This window comes from Eimeria necatrix, genomic scaffold, assembly GCF_000499385.1.
Source record: "Eimeria necatrix Houghton genomic scaffold, Enh_scaff39, whole genome shotgun sequence".
Taxonomy (NCBI): Eukaryota; Apicomplexa; class Conoidasida; order Eucoccidiorida; family Eimeriidae; genus Eimeria; species Eimeria necatrix.
The window spans coordinates 89,155-106,234 of NW_013654292.1; the positions used below are offsets into that span (position 1 = coordinate 89,155).

General features: G+C 50.1%; 3 protein-coding genes across 3 annotated transcripts; 1 reads left to right on the forward strand and 2 right to left on the reverse strand.

Annotated features, from left to right (window-relative positions):
* Positions 1-603: 603 nt before the first annotated feature.
* Positions 604-7,331, reverse strand: ENH_00050480 (hypothetical protein, conserved; the record flags this gene model as incomplete). Its single annotated transcript, XM_013581270.1, has 23 exons — positions 604-801; positions 899-1,027; positions 1,146-1,348; positions 1,574-1,697; positions 1,827-1,904; positions 2,028-2,076; positions 2,182-2,393; positions 2,491-2,657; positions 2,935-3,164; positions 3,328-3,477; positions 3,608-3,686; positions 3,938-4,177; positions 4,281-4,362; positions 4,544-4,610; positions 4,721-4,821; positions 5,005-5,103; positions 5,255-5,421; positions 5,520-5,694; positions 5,899-6,028; positions 6,199-6,278; positions 6,454-6,685; positions 6,794-6,992; positions 7,166-7,331. The coding sequence occupies 23 exons, from the start codon at positions 7,329-7,331 to the stop codon at positions 604-606; spliced, it is 3,357 nt and encodes a 1,118-aa protein (XP_013436724.1).
* A 2,720-nt stretch (positions 7,332-10,051) lies between these two features.
* On the forward strand, positions 10,052-11,120 carry ENH_00050490 (hypothetical protein; the record flags this gene model as incomplete). The annotated part of the gene is made up of 2 exons (XM_013581271.1): positions 10,052-10,542; positions 10,799-11,120. The coding sequence occupies 2 exons, from the start codon at positions 10,052-10,054 to the stop codon at positions 11,118-11,120; spliced, it is 813 nt and encodes a 270-aa protein (XP_013436725.1).
* Positions 11,121-15,431: 4,311 nt separating this feature from the next.
* On the reverse strand, positions 15,432-17,080 carry ENH_00050500 (hypothetical protein; the record flags this gene model as incomplete). Its single annotated transcript, XM_013581272.1, has 2 exons — positions 15,432-16,035; positions 16,836-17,080. 2 exons carry the CDS (start codon positions 17,078-17,080, stop codon positions 15,432-15,434), a joined length of 849 nt encoding a protein of 282 aa, XP_013436726.1.

Genomic DNA, 17,080 nt, shown 5'->3' on the forward strand with positions numbered 1-17,080 from the left:
AATGGAGCATCAGACGACAGGATTGATTGATTCTCCTTCCATAGCGGTGAAGATGGTCGAACTGGTGACGCTTCGCTGCTGAAGATTTGTCTCCAGCGAGGAGAACAGCCGAGCAGCCGCCCACTCGTCTGCTGCCACAATTCTCATTTAGTATTATGCAGCGTACTGTGCACAACGCACAGAGCCCACGTGCACAAGCCGCCAAATCGCGGATGCAAGCCATCGTGAGCATGCAACTTACACAGCTACGGTGTTTTTCACTGCCGTTCTAAACCCTCCCTGTAAGGGGACCATTAACTGATCAACATTTCCTTCGTTATCGCGTCGTAATGCTACAGACAGACGAGAAACGTCCCTACAAAGTCGACAGCGTTGCGGTTGACAGCAAAGCAAGTCGTTACCTGATGTGTACAGTACACCAAGGCAAGCGTTTAGGCTTGTCTAGCGAAATCCTCTGATAAAAAAGGATTCGGAGACATGTGCGCAAGAAACCTGACAGCAAATGTAATTTGCTGTCTTTTACGTTGCACAGTTCCAGCAAATACATAGTTTGTTCAGCACGTTGGAGCTACCGTCCACTTTTCAGAAGTTGCTTCCATGAAGTCACAGCTTGTCGGTTGTCTGGTGCGGGAAGATGCTTGGAAAGTCTTGAGATGAGTCCAGACCCCACCACCCAGGAATGCGCAACGGATGCTCAAAATTGTCCGGAAGCAAATCTACTTTTCTGCTTGCTTTCATGCAAGCACAATTTCGAATTAAAGAATCTAGCCCTGTCTGGTCTTTGGTGGGGTCAATTTTTGTCTGCAGAGAAAACCACTCCCACAATTTAGCATTAATGAATGACTGCCACTGTCCTAATTGAATCGCAGACCAATCTATCAGCTTTGGCACTGCTCACCAGTGGCGATGGAAACAAGCCACGGCCGAAACAGCTCAGTATAAAGTCAAATCCATCTGTTGACCCTCGGAGAAATTTGAAGAAGTCATCTGTGTTACATGCCTCTGCCTCCCTTTGCGTGAGCAGCAACTGAAAAATAATATAACACGCGGGCTTCGTACAATTTAAAAGGATTCTCACAGCCAAAGACAGATCCAATGAATAGGCTGCGACAGCTTCGAAAAGTACTGTGTATGCCTGGCTGTACCCGTTTGGCGTTGAACTGAGGCGTGCATATAGCACACAAGTATGAAGACTGAGACAGTCCGGACGCTTGGGCTGCACCCATTTTGTTATCGCTGTTGCTGCTCAAGCAGTAGATGTGGAACGAGTGACCACAGCGAAAGTGTATGGAAGGGAGCTCGATTGGAAGGAAGCAAAAGTCGCAACGTTCTGACTCGAAAACTTGGGCTGCAGCATCGAAGCAAAGTATATATGACAATGTATTCCCATGCAAAGGCGTGACAGCCAGTGCTTCAACAAGCTAACACGGTTGGAAGTGTCTGCGGCTGCACCTATTTTATGCTTGATGTAAGCGCAACCGTTAACGCAACCCCCGAGGTCTGCGTCAGTGTATGCAGCTGAAAGCTTAAGGCACAGAGGCATTGTTCTGCGTAACTACCACTTGGGCTTCACCTTGGTTCCTGAAGCGTTCAATTTCCTCAGCCATGTGCGAAACTTCCGCTCTATCACTTTGCAAAAGCTCATGGGAGTGTTCCAATTGATCACTGAGGTCATCACTCGCTCGCAGGAAGTAATCCTGAGAAAGACAAGGCTCTCATCAAGAGTTGCCACCGGCAAATTAATAATTTTTAAAACACGATGCTGCGAATTTTGGGCTCCTATGACGCGCCCGTGGCAGCGACCATCCAAAACTGGGCACGCATACCTTAACAGCATCCAATGTGACTGCTGGGCTCTGCTGCAAAATCTCCAAAACTGTCAACGGTGGTAGCAGGCGATACCGCTGCAAATACGAAGCAACGACACAGCTAGGGGCCAAGTGCTCCCCAACGCAGACCAAGCCGGTCCTGCTGATTTCGCGCTTCCAAAAAGAATCTACCCAAGTACTGACGAAACCAGAAATTACCTCGATGTGCATGAGTACTTCTCGGATTTGACGCTCTGTCCCTCTTCGACTGAAACAGGCATATGACAAAGGTGGGTTTGCAAACCTTTTAACGCTCCTTCTACGAGAGGGGAACCCCCTAGCAAGCATTATAGCCGGCCAAGAGTTGGCTCACGAAGCAAGTATGTTCAACGTTTGTGTCCACAGTATGGGAGCCTTAGATCCATTCTTCATACAGAACCGAAGAAGGCTTGAAATGTCATCGGTGGCTTCGAAGTACGCAACTGGAAGCTGTAGCTCATCCCGCTTCTCGCACTCAAGTGCCACTCCTTCTTCAAATCCAAAAATCGTGCATAGTACAGTTGAACGGAATTGTTCTTCATGTGTCTGGATAAATCCAAACAGCAAGCACGCAGTGGATGCTCCCTGCCAAGGTAAAACTACCCAGACCCAAATGGAAATGCCAGGACCAAAATGCACTCACCATTGATCGGCTCTTAAGAGTTTTCAAAAGTATTTCCGTGCGCAAGGACGACATTTCCAAAGATTTTTCTTCAATACCAGTGCCTTGAAAACCGCGATGGCCATCTTCCAGGCAGTCTGAACCTCCACTTTCTCCTTGATGAGAAAGATGTGACGCATGCCACTTACCTGAAATATCCAATACAACCCCAAAATTTTCCGCTGCATGCCACGACGGAACTATCTCTTTCTTGGTGGCAATACAGTGTGCCTAACACGCTGCATGGCGCAGCGAAAGCTCTTAGAGTATGCAACCTCATAATGGAACAAGAAAGGAGACAACGATTGAAATTGGAAACACAAGATTGATGCAACTAGCCTCGCACTCAATGTAAGCTCTTCCTGCCCGTCTCACATCCTACAACATCTGCAACTCTCCCTGGGGGAAAAACGTGTACAGGCGTACGAAGAAGCAGCTCCAAAAGTGAGGAAAATGCGGTGCACCCAAATATTGATGGATTGGCAGATATCGCCACACGCGCCTCCTCAATTGCCGCATTCAATCTTGAGTTATTGCAAAGAGCTTCGTGCTGCGGAACTAAGCGTCTCGCCACCGATACTCCATGCAGTAAAAACGAAAGAAAGAGTAGAAGCAAATCAGAGTCGTCGACAAAGAGCGGGATGAAAACTTCGACGCTGCATGATACGAAAAGGGAAATAAACACGAACAAGTGCTAAGAAGCTATAAGAGCTCACGTGCTGAAACCAAATGGCATACTGTATTGAAAGAAAAAGGCATGCACACGGGCGACGCCGCTAACTACGAGGCTGGAAACATGAGCAACTTGGCTGCCCATACCTGGTATGGTAGTCCTTAATAAACTGGCTCAAGAGGAGAAGCACGTCACTTGCGCTGTGCCTGAGGAGGGTGCTGCCGTGCTTTAGCAAGAGGGAGCACGCAGTTGGCGCATCAACCTGCTTCAAGAGATCGACGGCTTTTGTAAATTCCCTGAGAATTGATAAAACGGACAGGAGTACTATATAACTTCCGAGGCCATGTTAGCCATTGCAGCAAAATACGTTGCCATGGCTTAGCAACATTCTCATCTGTATCTGCTCTAGAATGCCATGTTGCTCACTGAGTTTCTAACAGCAACGACAGGTGCTCGTCATGGTATCCATGACGACTGGCAATTCTGCAAGCGAGTTCCGTGTCTCCTGAGCGAAAATTGCTCGCATGCGGCTTTCAAGTCTACTTAGGTATCCCTGCTGCTGAAAATGTGCAGGTGTACGCATCGCCAGCGGCCAGACAGTGGACTGCACAGTGCAGAAAACATACATTCCAAGGTGAGTGCCTTATATTTGAAATTGATGAAATACGCTATTCCATGCGTTAAATACACACATGCCAACTCACCCGCCACAAAACACCGAAAACAAACTGAATGTATGTAGTGCTTGCAACTGACCGTTTAATCGACACTCGTTAAGTGCTACCGTGAGACAGCAAGTCTTGCTGATGCGCGGGTCTTCCAGGAAACTGGCGAGGAGCGAATCGTCTTTCAACCTGGAAGTGCACTTGAAGAACAAAAGCGTATGCTGTTGCATGGCGCAGCCTGCTAGGTGTAGGTGCAGCAAGTAGAGTGCAAGATGCCTCAATTCTTGGGCATCGAGTAGTTTCTGAATAACCGCAGACGGCTCCAGGAATCCTGTTAAATCATTTTCACACAGGGGTTGAGCAAATATACAGCCACTCTGAAGCCCTTTTGGTTCGAACTGACAAATCCAGCTCAGAATTGCTGAAACACTCACCAATCGTCTTTATATACATTTCTACGGCTTTATCAGGCATGTTCTTGGAGTACAGCCAGTCTCCATGAAGCCGATACACTTCCTACAGCATATTCATTCGAGCCAACAGCCGGCCTCCTCAATATATGGCTTCTGAAACACGTTGTTCTCCCTTAACGGAAGACAACATCACGACCTGCCAACTCTCGAAGCCGCTAAGTACAAACAAGTCCACAAATTTACCAACCGTGGCTGATGGCCAGTTACTTGCGTACTCAAGTTACCTGCAAAACTTGCTGAGGCTGACGATCTTGAATTGCGACTTCAGCGGCCCAATTAAACAGTCGTTTCCTGAAGAGTGCAATCACACAGCGCAGCGCGCTAACTCCAGCAACCTGAGTACGAAATCACTTGCCGCTGCAAGCATGTGCCTAGGCCACTGGAGCTCCCAACTCCCCTACCGCAGCAGGATGCTCAGGCGCTCATCAAAACTCTTCTCCTTCACATCAAATAGCACGTTACAATCAGTTGAACCCCCTCGAGCGATGACGAACAGGGTGTCCTGCGGCGCACACACCTTCTCAGGAACTCAGAATATGCGCGCACAGGTAATTTTGGCGAGGTCCAGTCCACGGTTCGCACCATCAGTGCCACAGCACATGAACATTAGCTTGCATGGCTACAATGTTTAAGGCTAAAATACTTGGAATTATTTGAGAAAAAAATTCTACAGAGGGCCACGTACCATTGCCGAGACCACGTGCATAACACCCCGCATTTGCGAAGAGTATGCTATGAGTCGCAAGTCAGGGTAGCACAGGTGAATTGTTAGTGTTTCGTGTTTCTGAGAGGTAACATCAACGCAGAAGGCGTGCTTATGAGAGCCTTAATATGCTAAACGCTCTATGGGCACAAAGTACTCCTGATTCGATGGTCTATCGATATTGCTGCAAACTGAAGACTACACATTTACAACACATACAGCCAGCACTCACAGCATTTTTTGACAACAATGGAAAAGGTTCGGTCGAGCCTTCGGACGAGCCCGCGTTGGTCAGTTCGCCGTCGACAGGAGCTTGTTCTGTTGTGACGGAGACTATATAGGACCTGTGGGTGGCCAAGATGTGGCAGCGTCCTTCCGCTGGAAGTGCCCACAAGTTACCTGAAAACATTCTTGCACGCCAACAAAAGCCACAATTTCGGCGCGTTAGTCCCAACAACGTGCAGACTGCTTTATTTTCGGCAGCAATATCTCTCAACATTGTGCAAGCAATGTCGTTGTGCGCGTGAGGAATCGGCTGGAAGTGCACCGCTTGCCTTGATCTGGATCGACGCAAAAGATCCCCTCGTCGTGATGCACAACAAACGTGCCGAGAGAAGGCAGTACGCTTACGACTAAACGAGACGCAGCTGGAACAATGTCTGTGTGCGAGACCTACACAGTAGCACGAGAAAATTCGCAAGCATAGAAAGCAGGTGCGAGTTAGCCATTTGTCTTGGCCAGAGTGCCGACAAAGTGCACTAGTATGATCACGAACTAGAAAAAGTCAGTGCGGCAACCTCAAAACAATCTTTCTCAGGGAGTATCAACACATGCACAGGTCCCGACGTATACTTCCTGGAAGCATTCGTAACAAACCTTCGGCTCCCCTCGCAGAGGTACGGAGTAACATTTTATTGAAGTGGTGTAACAGACGAGCATGTAGTAGACTTTTGCATCAGCTGGCGAAGCCAAGAAACGAACGCTCGTGACAGTCTCGTCGCTTTCTCTGAAATACCACAGCTCATAGTTTGATGTACACACAGCATTACATCGGAAAACAGCAGACGTCGCAGAACACGATGAAAGCGCAAATGCTAATGAATGCGCCATTTATATTTTGGCTTCACCCCTCCAAAGCTCCTCAGTTCGCGTGGATAGTAGCCTGTTATTCCTCACTTCATTAGTCGCAGTCGACACGTTTTCTCCCTGAGGAGATTGCCGCGGAAAAGACAGATGCCCGCACCTTCCGTGCCAACCTGTAGCGTATATCGCCCAAAATTCGCTGCTACAAAATCAGTAACATTTTAAAAGGCAACCCAGATTTCATGATATTTTTTTGATAATACACTGGCACCACACTAGCACAAGCGACGCATCCAGGCCTGCTGAAGATGCTTTCTTCTTCCGCAACCTGCTTTGCTATTGGCTTACGGCCAGCATTGTAAAATTCTGGTTGATATCTGAGCACAGCAAGATTTGCTCGGGAATCTTGGAGAAAAGCCCTGCCTCACGCAGTAACAGAGGATTACCCCTGCCGTCTACCTGGCTGGTGCTGTAGCATTTGTACTTCAAGATTCCTTGGCGAGTCCGTACGTCTTCAGCGTCTCCTGAACCCTCTAATGCAGCGCCTGTGCTACCTGGCTTATCAGTAGGGGCATCTCGCCTGTTTATACATCGCAGAAAGCGACACCATCCCCAGCGTGTCAGATGTAGCTTAACATTAAACCCAAGACACCCACTGTCTACTCCGGTGATACCAGCACACACCTACCCGATGCATACAATGCAGCTCGCTTGAAGTGCCGCATGCATCGCAACGAAACAGATGTCGAAGCTCTTCCGAGACTTCAGCTGGAAGTTTAGGTCTAGCGTGTGCAAGACGCCTGTGTCATCCCCCATCCATAGGCAATCATCTGTTCCCGCAGTACACACTATGTTGGAAGACGGTAATGGGGACATACGAGAGGGCCCTGCAACATACGGCCACAACACGTTGCAATTCGCCGTATTACTCATTAAAGTAAAGGGCTGGCCATAAGATTCTTATCCGCTGTTGCCGCTTTTCCCCCCTGGGTGGCCGAAGGAACACGAAGCCTTAACCACCATTGGCATGTAATATGGTTGCCAATCCGCAGCGGCGTACCTGCCGGTGCTCCATGTTGCTGCACCAGAGCAGGAGGGAGCAAATCCGTGGTCGCAGCGCATCCTTGGCCACTGGAAATGGCCGATTCATTGCACGAGGAAGCAGGGAAACGGGCCTTCTCGACAATACTTCGATCGAAAAAGCTGAGGCGCCTCAGTTGCTGCATTGTTGCTCTTCGCCGACAGCGGGCGTGGTCCTCTGGGAACCTGAGAGCAGTCGCTGCAGCTTCTACATGACTCAACCACCGACTCTACCGCGGGTGTGAGCAATGTGTATACTGTAACTCTCACTAGAACACGTCAAATACGTCAGAGTCGGGATTTTTTTTAGATAAACAGAGCCGCACTTGCTACTGCATCATCGCGCTGTCCAGACAGTCTTCTGCCAGCCCCAGCATGTGCTAACGCCTAATTGCTTGATTCGTGTCCGAAACGACGTTTTTCCTTTTGAAACATACGCCCAGCTTAGCACAGCTGAATTACATTACACCAGTTTGGGGTTTTCCTTAGTGCTTGAGGCGTGTTGTAGCACGTTGAGATGCTAACATCCAACGGTTTGCAGCGTTCGTCTGCCTGGTGCTTCAGGCCTTCAGCAAGTTGCGTTTCTGCATAACACTTTGCTCAATATACAAGTTGAGAACAGCACGACTCGAGAGCTTTATCTTAGGAGTGACAAAGTGTATCTCGTCGTAGTTGTTTGCAGGAAATTCCGCCCGTGCCTTGGTGCAGAGCTGTAATTACTACTATGTTCAAAATGCTCTCATGTTCCCACTGCTTTGTTCTGAGGTTGAGGCAGTTAAAAGTTGGCTTCACGGTTTCCTGATGGCTCTTATTCTGGCTAGCCTGGCAGCACACTGGGCACTATGCACTGCGGGGTACTTGCGCAGCATGTCACCCAAAGTGCACACGACTTGTGGGTATGGTCTTAAAAGGACCGTTAGTAAGACCTAATTTTTGCACCTTATGATGATATAACCTTCATTTCCTGTTAGTTTCATTTCCTGATGGTTCTTCAGACGAGCCCCGGAAAGGCAGAACCGTCGGTTTTGTGGAGGCGCAGGAACTAGCGCCAATCAGTCTCAAGAGCACTCGTTCAGAGCCCTATGAATGCATATCTAGGTGTCAATCCTTGCATAAATGAGATAGCGGCAGGATATTGAGGCTCCGCTTGCCCTCAGACGCCAGTACTTAAACGGAGTTCTCAAAGGGCACGCAGCGACTTATATCTTCTACTGTGGGGCAAATGGCGCTCGGCTTGAGCGCAATTGGTCAACAGCATTGCGATCTCAGCAAATTCTGCACCACAGGCACCATCGATCAATTTAGGGGTCACTGACTGCCAAGCGTCGTCTGTCATTGTGGCGAAAGTAGGCTTGCCTTCCGGAGGGCGCTTGGGGCGCACGCTGGCAGCTGGGAGCAGCTCGTTTAATTATAGAAACGTTACTATTCTACAAGAGAAACAATCACTTGAAGGCCATGCAGGGACAGCAAACGCACGTGGTGGCATATCAAAAACACCTAGAACACTACTTCTTTTGGTTAATGGGTGCAAACAAAGGCAAGTGTGGAGGATGCGACTGCGTTACTATGGAAATGGGACGCTCAGAGCAGCAGTGTAGCGGCAACTAATCAGTGAAAAATGGATGAAAGATTGATGATTCTGTAGGATACAATTCTGGAGTCCAAGGCAGACTAACAACTTAACAAATGTGAAGTGATACAACGCATTACAGAGGCAATACAGTGACCTAGGAGCTAAGATGAGACGGGAAGTCAAGAGCTTGCAGCGTTTGACTCAGTCCGTGAAAAAGAACCTGCCAAGCAACCGAAATATTCAAGACTGCCCAGCAGTTTATTGGTGCCATGACTGTAGTGCACAGGCACTACAATACGGGCTTGCTGGTGACCAATAGAAGATAGCTAGCTGGTGACCTACAAGAGGTCGTAACACTGAACGAGGACAGGACCCTCTTACTAGGATAGAAGTAAGGCAATTTGTCGACGAATTAGCATGTATAGGTTAGACGTGCCTGTTAATACCTGGAGACTGGGGCTGTCGACGGCGCCGGCACCGGTGGAGGCCTCCTCCCCACAGGGCCTAGGAGGCGAGAACCCCGAGTAGGGGGGATTTTCAAGAGAACAGATTTTGTAAAAAACTATAAATAACTGTACTTCGTGATATTTGGACTACTGTTTCAAGGAAATGCGCCGAAGGTAGACGGTTATCAAGGGCCCCTACTCGAGGGGGCAGGTAGCAGCGTAGTCGCAGCAGTAGGTGCTATGGAATACATTTGGGGACTGTTCCGGGATTGAAATATTTGTTCTTTCCGGACTTGGGAGTAAAAATACTATGTTTCAATGTTTCTCACCTAGATATCTTCGCTCGGTAAGGGATGTATCTCCGCAACGGACGCGTTATCGGCCCCACACCGCAGGAGACTTCTACAATGTCAGTAAGCAAAATGCCGAGCGGGATACCGACCCATCATCGTCATGCTACTCCGAAGCCCGCCGTCGCAGAGCGGCCGCATGGGCATAAGGAGGCGCCCCCACAGGTGATACCTATGACCAATATTATTCCAGGGGAAAATCCCTTCATCAGGTGGGGCCAATCCCAGTCCACTATGAGTGTGATATAGGCGGGACCGGGGAATCGGGTGCAACGCTTCCCATACTACCAGAAGACGGCAGCACAATGCATGCCTTTCTGCTGCGCATCGAGCGTCGGTATACCCAGATGGGATTGGAACCGCGCGAGTAGGGAAGCGCATTTATTTACCACTTTGTGAGCCCTGCTCTAACGTATTGGATGTATCTACGGCGAACTATCGACCTAAGCGACTGGGCGACGGTACAGTGCAGGCTTTTGGAGCGGTTCGACAAAACAATGTCGCAGAGTCAATTGTTAACGGAGTTGACTAAAGTACGGTGGAATGGTAACCCGAAGGAATACACGGACCGGTTTGCGGCTGTAGCGGAGCGTGGTTTGGGTCTTGCCCCCGACGAACTCGCCGACTACTACTGCACCGGGCTACCGACGGACCTCCATCTTCTAATCACCAATAACGGGCAGGTGAAGTATCAGTCGTGGGAACAAGGGGCGACAGCCGGAGCACCCCTCTACGAGCCCAAGCAGAGCATGCTGGAGCTCCGAGAAAGGACCACTCGAGCCAATAGGGCTGCTATCCAAGCTAATGGACTCCGTGGGCGCCAGGAAATTGAAAATCGCTCTGGGGGAACGCAGACGAACTACTTTGCGTGTCAGAGACGCGGACATGCGGCACGTATTTGCCCCAGCAAAGGGGAACGTACCAAACGTCGGGGGGAAATATGCAAGAAGTGTGGCGGTGTGCGATACTATGGTCGGGACTGTCCTACGTATGAACGAGGCCGGCCCGAGCCGGTGGACAAGAGCAGTAGGGCGCCCACACGTCCTAGCACTGAGAAGACGGAACGATTAAACGTGCGGGCCTAGGCGTGGTTGGAGACGAGCGTTCTAAGCCGCGTAGACATGGAAAAGGGATGATGTGTGGAGTAGCGACAGACCCCAATGCCATTCTAGTCTCCCTTGAGTGGGGAAACCAACTCCTCAGCACTGCGGAAGGAACTGAAACGAGTGATGGGCACGCGGAAGGGACTCAGCCCTTTCGGAAATGCGGTGGGAGTCTGGATCGGCGTCGATCCTGAGTGAAGAGGCTCCGGGCGCGACGACGGCTAGCAGCAGGAAGTCTGCAGAGGCAACAGAAGACGGCTACAGGCCAGACGCAACAGAGATTGCTCCACACTGGTGGCGGGAAACTTGCACGAAAGAGTCTTACGACCAAGGGGGAGCATTGTGCTATGTGGGTGCGACGGCAGTGCTTCGTGTTGAGCTCGCAGGGAGTCCATGTGAGGCCCTCGTGGACACTAGGGCTTCGAGAAGTTTCGCTAGTCCCAAAACAGTCGAACGACTGTAGCTCAAGGTGCGGAGACTTCCACAAGAGCATAGGCTAACCGCAGCTACAGGTGAACAATTACGCATTGATCGGGTAGTGACGGGATTGACGCTGTGGTGAGGACATGCACGTTTTTCCGGCGACTTTTTAGTGGGAACCGTTCCCTATGACTTAGTCTTGGGTTTGGATTGGCTGACGGAACACAAGGTGGCCTGCTATTTTCAGTCTGACAAACTCCGAACCTATGTAAATTGCCAGTGGTGCGAGTTACCGGTCGTTCGGACTGGTGAAGCAACGCCGCAATGTGACAGTCCCACCGTAGTCCACCCAAGGACCCCGGCAGAGCAAGCATATGAGGTATTGGCCAAACAAGTGGCGGATATGTCAGCGGAGGAGGCAGCTGTATTCCTACGCCTGCCACCTAAAAGGTGTAAGTCCCATGCAAAGACTGAGGCGAAGGCACGGATCACGTCGCTCATTCGTCAGGCGGCGGCTGACATGAAGACTCTCAGGGCACCATTGCACGGTTTGCATAATGGGAAAGGCTCAGACTTCTTGTTTTTCGGTTGCTGACAAACCCTGTATGGGAAACTGCTGGACTCACCTAGTCGACAATTGCTGAAACTGAGGCTCTTCATTAACAGAGATATAATAATGTACAGCCACATAGCATTGATAACAACGCTAGTAGAAGGGCAGCTCAGCTACGCAAGGGGCGTTAAAGAAACTGAGGAGGGTTAAAAAAGGCCAAAAACTTGGACGATTGCCTCCAGGATGGTTGACCCCGGGATGCGGAGTCTTACCAAAAGAATGGACAAAGCGCAGTTTGCAGACTGTGAGCGAAAGGGTCGTGTATTGATGAACTCTGTTTACATTCAAGAGACGAGTGTGGAGGAGACCAGTGCAGGAACAAGACCGTGGATGGGGTGAAACCAGCAAGAGCAGATGTTTTCATGCGACTCTACCCCAAACGAAATTCAACAGTATCAAATCGCAGTACGTCAGTTGGTTAGGCTGGCGCACAAAAGATCAAGAAGAAAGAGACTCAGCAGTGCATTTCAAAATTCCAGAATTTTGAAATTCCATTTCAAAATTCTGGTTTGGCAACCGGAGATGCCGGCGCTAAGAGACCGTTGTTATCAGCAGGGACGCAAGCCTTTAGTTTTATAGGCATCTGATGACTTCAAAAATACATAAGTTCCCGAAGAATCATGCAAAGACCTAGTGGCTTTTGAAGTTAGCCCTTGGAAAACTTGTTCAAGGTTAGCTAGACAAAGCTTGACGCGTCCGGAGCTTTGCCAATGGCATGTGCAGCATCCACAAGCCATACACAAAAAACGTTTTTTTGCTTCAGAGAAACTGACGGCTGAACTGCCTCAAGCGACAATGTTGAATCAGACTGAAAATCAAGATTCATCAAAGATCCTAGATATCCCTGTCTCGCGTCAAGAGCTAAGCGTTTGATGTGCAAGGCGACTTAGTATTTGCTGCCTAAAAGCTGGGTTACTTTAACTAGTTCTCCGTTTGCGGCACCACCTAAGAAGGAAAAGGAGACTAAAATACGCAATGGTCACACACTAGTTATTAGCAGCATCACTTTATGATTGCGATGGTTTCCACCAACTGTTTGTTGGCTGCATCTGCAGAAACACTGAATGTTATATGACGGACAATTGTTCAGTGAGAAGGAGCGTTTTTCAAAAACGAATGCATGCGAATTCGTGCTCTTCTTCCGCTGATAGCCTACTCAAATGGCAGGCAGTACAATCTTTCAGGAAGGAGTTGCGAATTGGTAAATTCAGACGGCTCTCCAGGGGAAGTAAGGATTCAGACGACCGCGAGGTGAAAAGGTCTGGCGGACGACAACGGTGAACGCTCCAACATTTTTATGCCACACTTTAATCCTGCAGAAACCACATGAGAAAGCAAACGCAAGTATATAAGTCACAAAATTGCTTGTGCAGGCATGTACGAAGTCCGATTATACCCATTGTTCACTGCAAGGGCTAAATTTCACAACATCATTGCCGAGTTGACCTTGCGGGGTACAATGCAGTCTTTTATCAAACAGAAAAGCCCCGTATTACTTTCAATCATGGGAAACAGCGGCAAGGCAGCCTTGCAGCTGCTAATCTACACGCCTCTTCGTGATAACAAGATCATAGGGAGCCTTCACGCATGGCTACGCTTCTCGAGCGCGCGTTGTTTGATCAATGCGCTTAGACGGACGAATCAAAGAATATACTTATTGAAATCACTAAGCACTGTTAGAAAGGCGTCAAATACTTGGCTGGTACCTTGATCACTTTCGGCGCCGTTCTGTAGCCGTCCGCTGCAGCATTTGAGACTAAACCTCCCACTCACATTGTTTCTTCGCCTGCAGTGTACGCAGACCTTTGAAATAAAGCACTTTTTCCAAGAATAGACGTTTGAAAAACTACTCTCGTCATGCTTAAAATAACGCATACACAAGAGCACGAAGCTCTAACAGTGAACAAGGTTTGTGTAAAACTGTGCATCTGTACCGACCCCTGACGGCAGTCCGCATCATGCGCTCATACAGCCGAGGTGCCGACAGACTTAAAATTGCTAAACTGCCTGTTAAGGCTCAGAGACAGGACAAGCTCTAACGAATCTCTAAAGAGATTCGGCGTTGACTGCCCTAGGGTTTGTTCCAGTCAACCGAGTTTGAATGGGCCTTTGCATCTGTTCTTTCGTCTAAGGACTACATTTTCGTCCGACTCTGCATTGGCTACTGTCTCATCAACCACGCTTCGCTCATGCTGCCTGCCCAATCCAATACGTGCTCGACGGCCTCTAAGGCAAGCACTACGTTTTGGTTTTCGAATTCTCTAGTGCCTACTAACAAAACCCGTTGAATATATTTTTTGTAAATAAGCTCCACGGTGTCTGCTGCTGTGAATGACTTCTTTGCAGGAACGAAATGAGCCATCTTGCTGAGGGAGTCGACCATGACAAGAATCAAGTCGTGCCCTGTCGTTGTAAGGGGGAGATCTGTGATAAAGTCGAGACTCACGTGCGCCCTTCGACGAGAAGGGATGAGCAATTGTTGAAGAAGGCCTGCAGGCTTCTGGTTAAGATACTTTGACGCTCGAGAGTGAGTGCATGATGCGACATAAGCAGTAGTGTAGGCGCGCATTCCTGGCCAGTAGTAGTGCTTGCCGAGAGCCGCAAATGTCTTTTTCTGGCCTCGATGGCCGGCTGTGACATGGTCGTGATGTGAATGCAGAACGTGAGTAAGGAACTCAGGGAATTACTCAGGGAATTGTGGGACGCAGACGCCCCACAGTCCATGAACGCGGATGTGCAGGTAAGGCTCCACGTAGCGCTAGGTAAATTGGCGATTACAAAACTCGATTCGCAGAGCTTCTCCTGGTTAGTTTGCTGCGGATTTGTAGGGAACGCGAAAAACAGGACACTTCGAGTAAGCTTGCGGCCATTGGCGCACATCAGGAGGGTCAGCTGGTGTCTTCGTTGTGAGCGTAGGACGTTCCGCCTCTGGGTTGGGTTCCGGCGGCGAAGGTGAAGGTGAGGACGGCATGCTGCGTCGTCTAGGTCGTCGCGAGCGAATTCCGGCGAGCTCCCTGTGGTTGGCAGGCCGACCACGAGAGCGGGGAGCCGCGCTCGCTTGTCCTATTGCGAGCATCAGTGGTACCGATGTTGTGTCGTGCGAGCAGGTGTTAGGAAGGCCGGGACGGCGAGACAAAGCATCCGCAACTTGATTGCGCGCTCCTTGAACATACGTGATGTGCAAATACGGGAACTCCGCGAGAAAGTCTAGTCACCGGGCGGCGCGTCCGCGCAGAGGCTTCGATGCTTGGAGTCTCTAGAGAGGATAGCTAGCCAGCGACCTACGAGAGGTCACAAGACTGGAGGGAGACAGGGCCCTCTTACCAGACAAAAAGTAAGAGAAATCGATTATTATTTTATATGCACACGTGAATTCGTGGAATTGCGTGGAGACTGGGGCTGGAGACAGTACCGGCGCCAGGGCGAGGCTCCCTCCCTTAGGGACTAGGAGGCGAGCTCCCAGGAGGGAGCGAAACAGACAGACAGATTTGAGAAACTCATGAATTTGTAATCATAATTGCAATAGCTATAGTTTCTAGGAAATGGACTTGCGTAGGTTGCAGTCTATAGGCCCTGCCCAAGGGACAGAAAGCACGTAGTCGCAGCTGCGGGCGCAGTGCACTACAGGTTTATCCCCGCAGCAGGAATGGATTAACCCAAATATGTAATTGTTTGCCTTGCAAACTTGCATTTGCGGAATTTTGGGTAGAACTGGTGTCTAAGAAAAATGCTGAGGAATTGTCACAGGAGAGAAACGTGCCCAGAGATATCGGAACTATAGATAAGTACATCATCTATGTACGCAATAACGCCCTCTCCTAATAAACGTTGTAGATAGGCATTAATGTTGGCCTGGAACATAGCTGGAGGACCCTTAAGGTCAAAGGCCATTACTCGGTACTCGAAAAACCCGAGAACGGAACGGAAAGCCGTCTTCCAACGGTCTTCTTTAGCCATACGTATTTGATGGAATCCTGCCTCAAGGTCCAAAGTGGAAAAATACTTTGCGCCTCCCAGCATCTCAAGAATGGTTTGAATGGGCGGTAGTGGGAAATCAGGGGTTATTGTAAGGGCATCTGCGTCTGGCCTGTAGCTGTCTTCTGTTGCCTCTGCAGACTTCCTGCTGCTAGCCGTCGTCGTTCCCAGAGCCTCTTCACTCAGGAACGACGCCGACCCAGACTCCCACCGCGTTTCCAAAAGCGGCTGAGTCCCTTCCGCGTGTCCATTGCTCGTATTAGTTCCTTCCGCAGTGCTGAGGGGTTGGTTTCTCCAATCAAGGGAGGCTGGAATGGCATTGGGGCTTGTCGCTACCGCACACATTATCCCTGTGCCATGGATTCGCGGCCTAGAATGCTCGTCTCCAACCACGCCTAGGCCCCCTTGTTTAATCGTTTCGTCTTCTCAGTGCTAGGACGTGTGGGCTGCCTACTGCTCTTGTCCTCTGGCTTGGTCCGGCCTCGTTCGTACGTAGGACAGTCCCGAGCATAGTGTCCCGCACCGCCACACTTCTTGCATATTTCCCCCGGACATTTGGTGCATTCTCCCTTGCTGGGACAGACACGTGCCGCATGTCCGCGACCCTGCACTCATAGCAGTTCGCGTGGGTTCCTCCATGTCGATTTTCGATTTCCTGGCGCCGATGGGGTCCATTAGCTTGGTTAGCAGCCCAGATGGCTCGAGTGGTCCTTTCTCGGAGCTCCAGCATGCTCTGCTTGGGCCCATAGAGGCGTGCTGCAGCTGTCGCCCCTTGTTCCCACGACTGATACTTCACCTGCTCGTTACGGTGATTAAAGATGGAGGTCCGTCGGTAGCCCGGTGCAGTAGTAGTCGGCGAGTTCGTCGGGGGCAAGACCCAAACCACGCTCCGCTACAGCCGCAAACCGGTCCGTGTATTCCTTCGGGTTACCATTCCACCGTACTTTAGTCAACTCCGTTAACAATTGACTCTGCGACATTGTTTTGTCGAACCGCTCCAAAAGCCTGCGCTGTACCGTCGCCCAGTCGCTTAGGTCGATAGTTCTCCGTAGATACATCCAATACGTTAGAGCCGGGCCCACAAGGTGGTCTATAAGTGCATTTCCCCACTCGCGCGGTTCCAATCCCATCTGGGTGTACTGGCGCTCGATGTGCAGCAGAAAGGCCTACATAGTGCTGCCGTCTTCTGGCTGTATGGGAAGCGTTGCGCGGGATTCTACGGTCCCCATTATAACAGTTCTTATCGCACTCATAGCGGACTGGAATTGGTCCAACGTGACGAAGGGACTGTCCCCTGGCATAGTATTGGTCATAGGTATCACCTGTGGGGGCGCCTCCTTATGCCCATGCGGCCGCTCTGCCACGGTGGGCTTCGGAGTCGCGTGGCGATGTTGGGCTGGCGTCCCGCTCGGCAT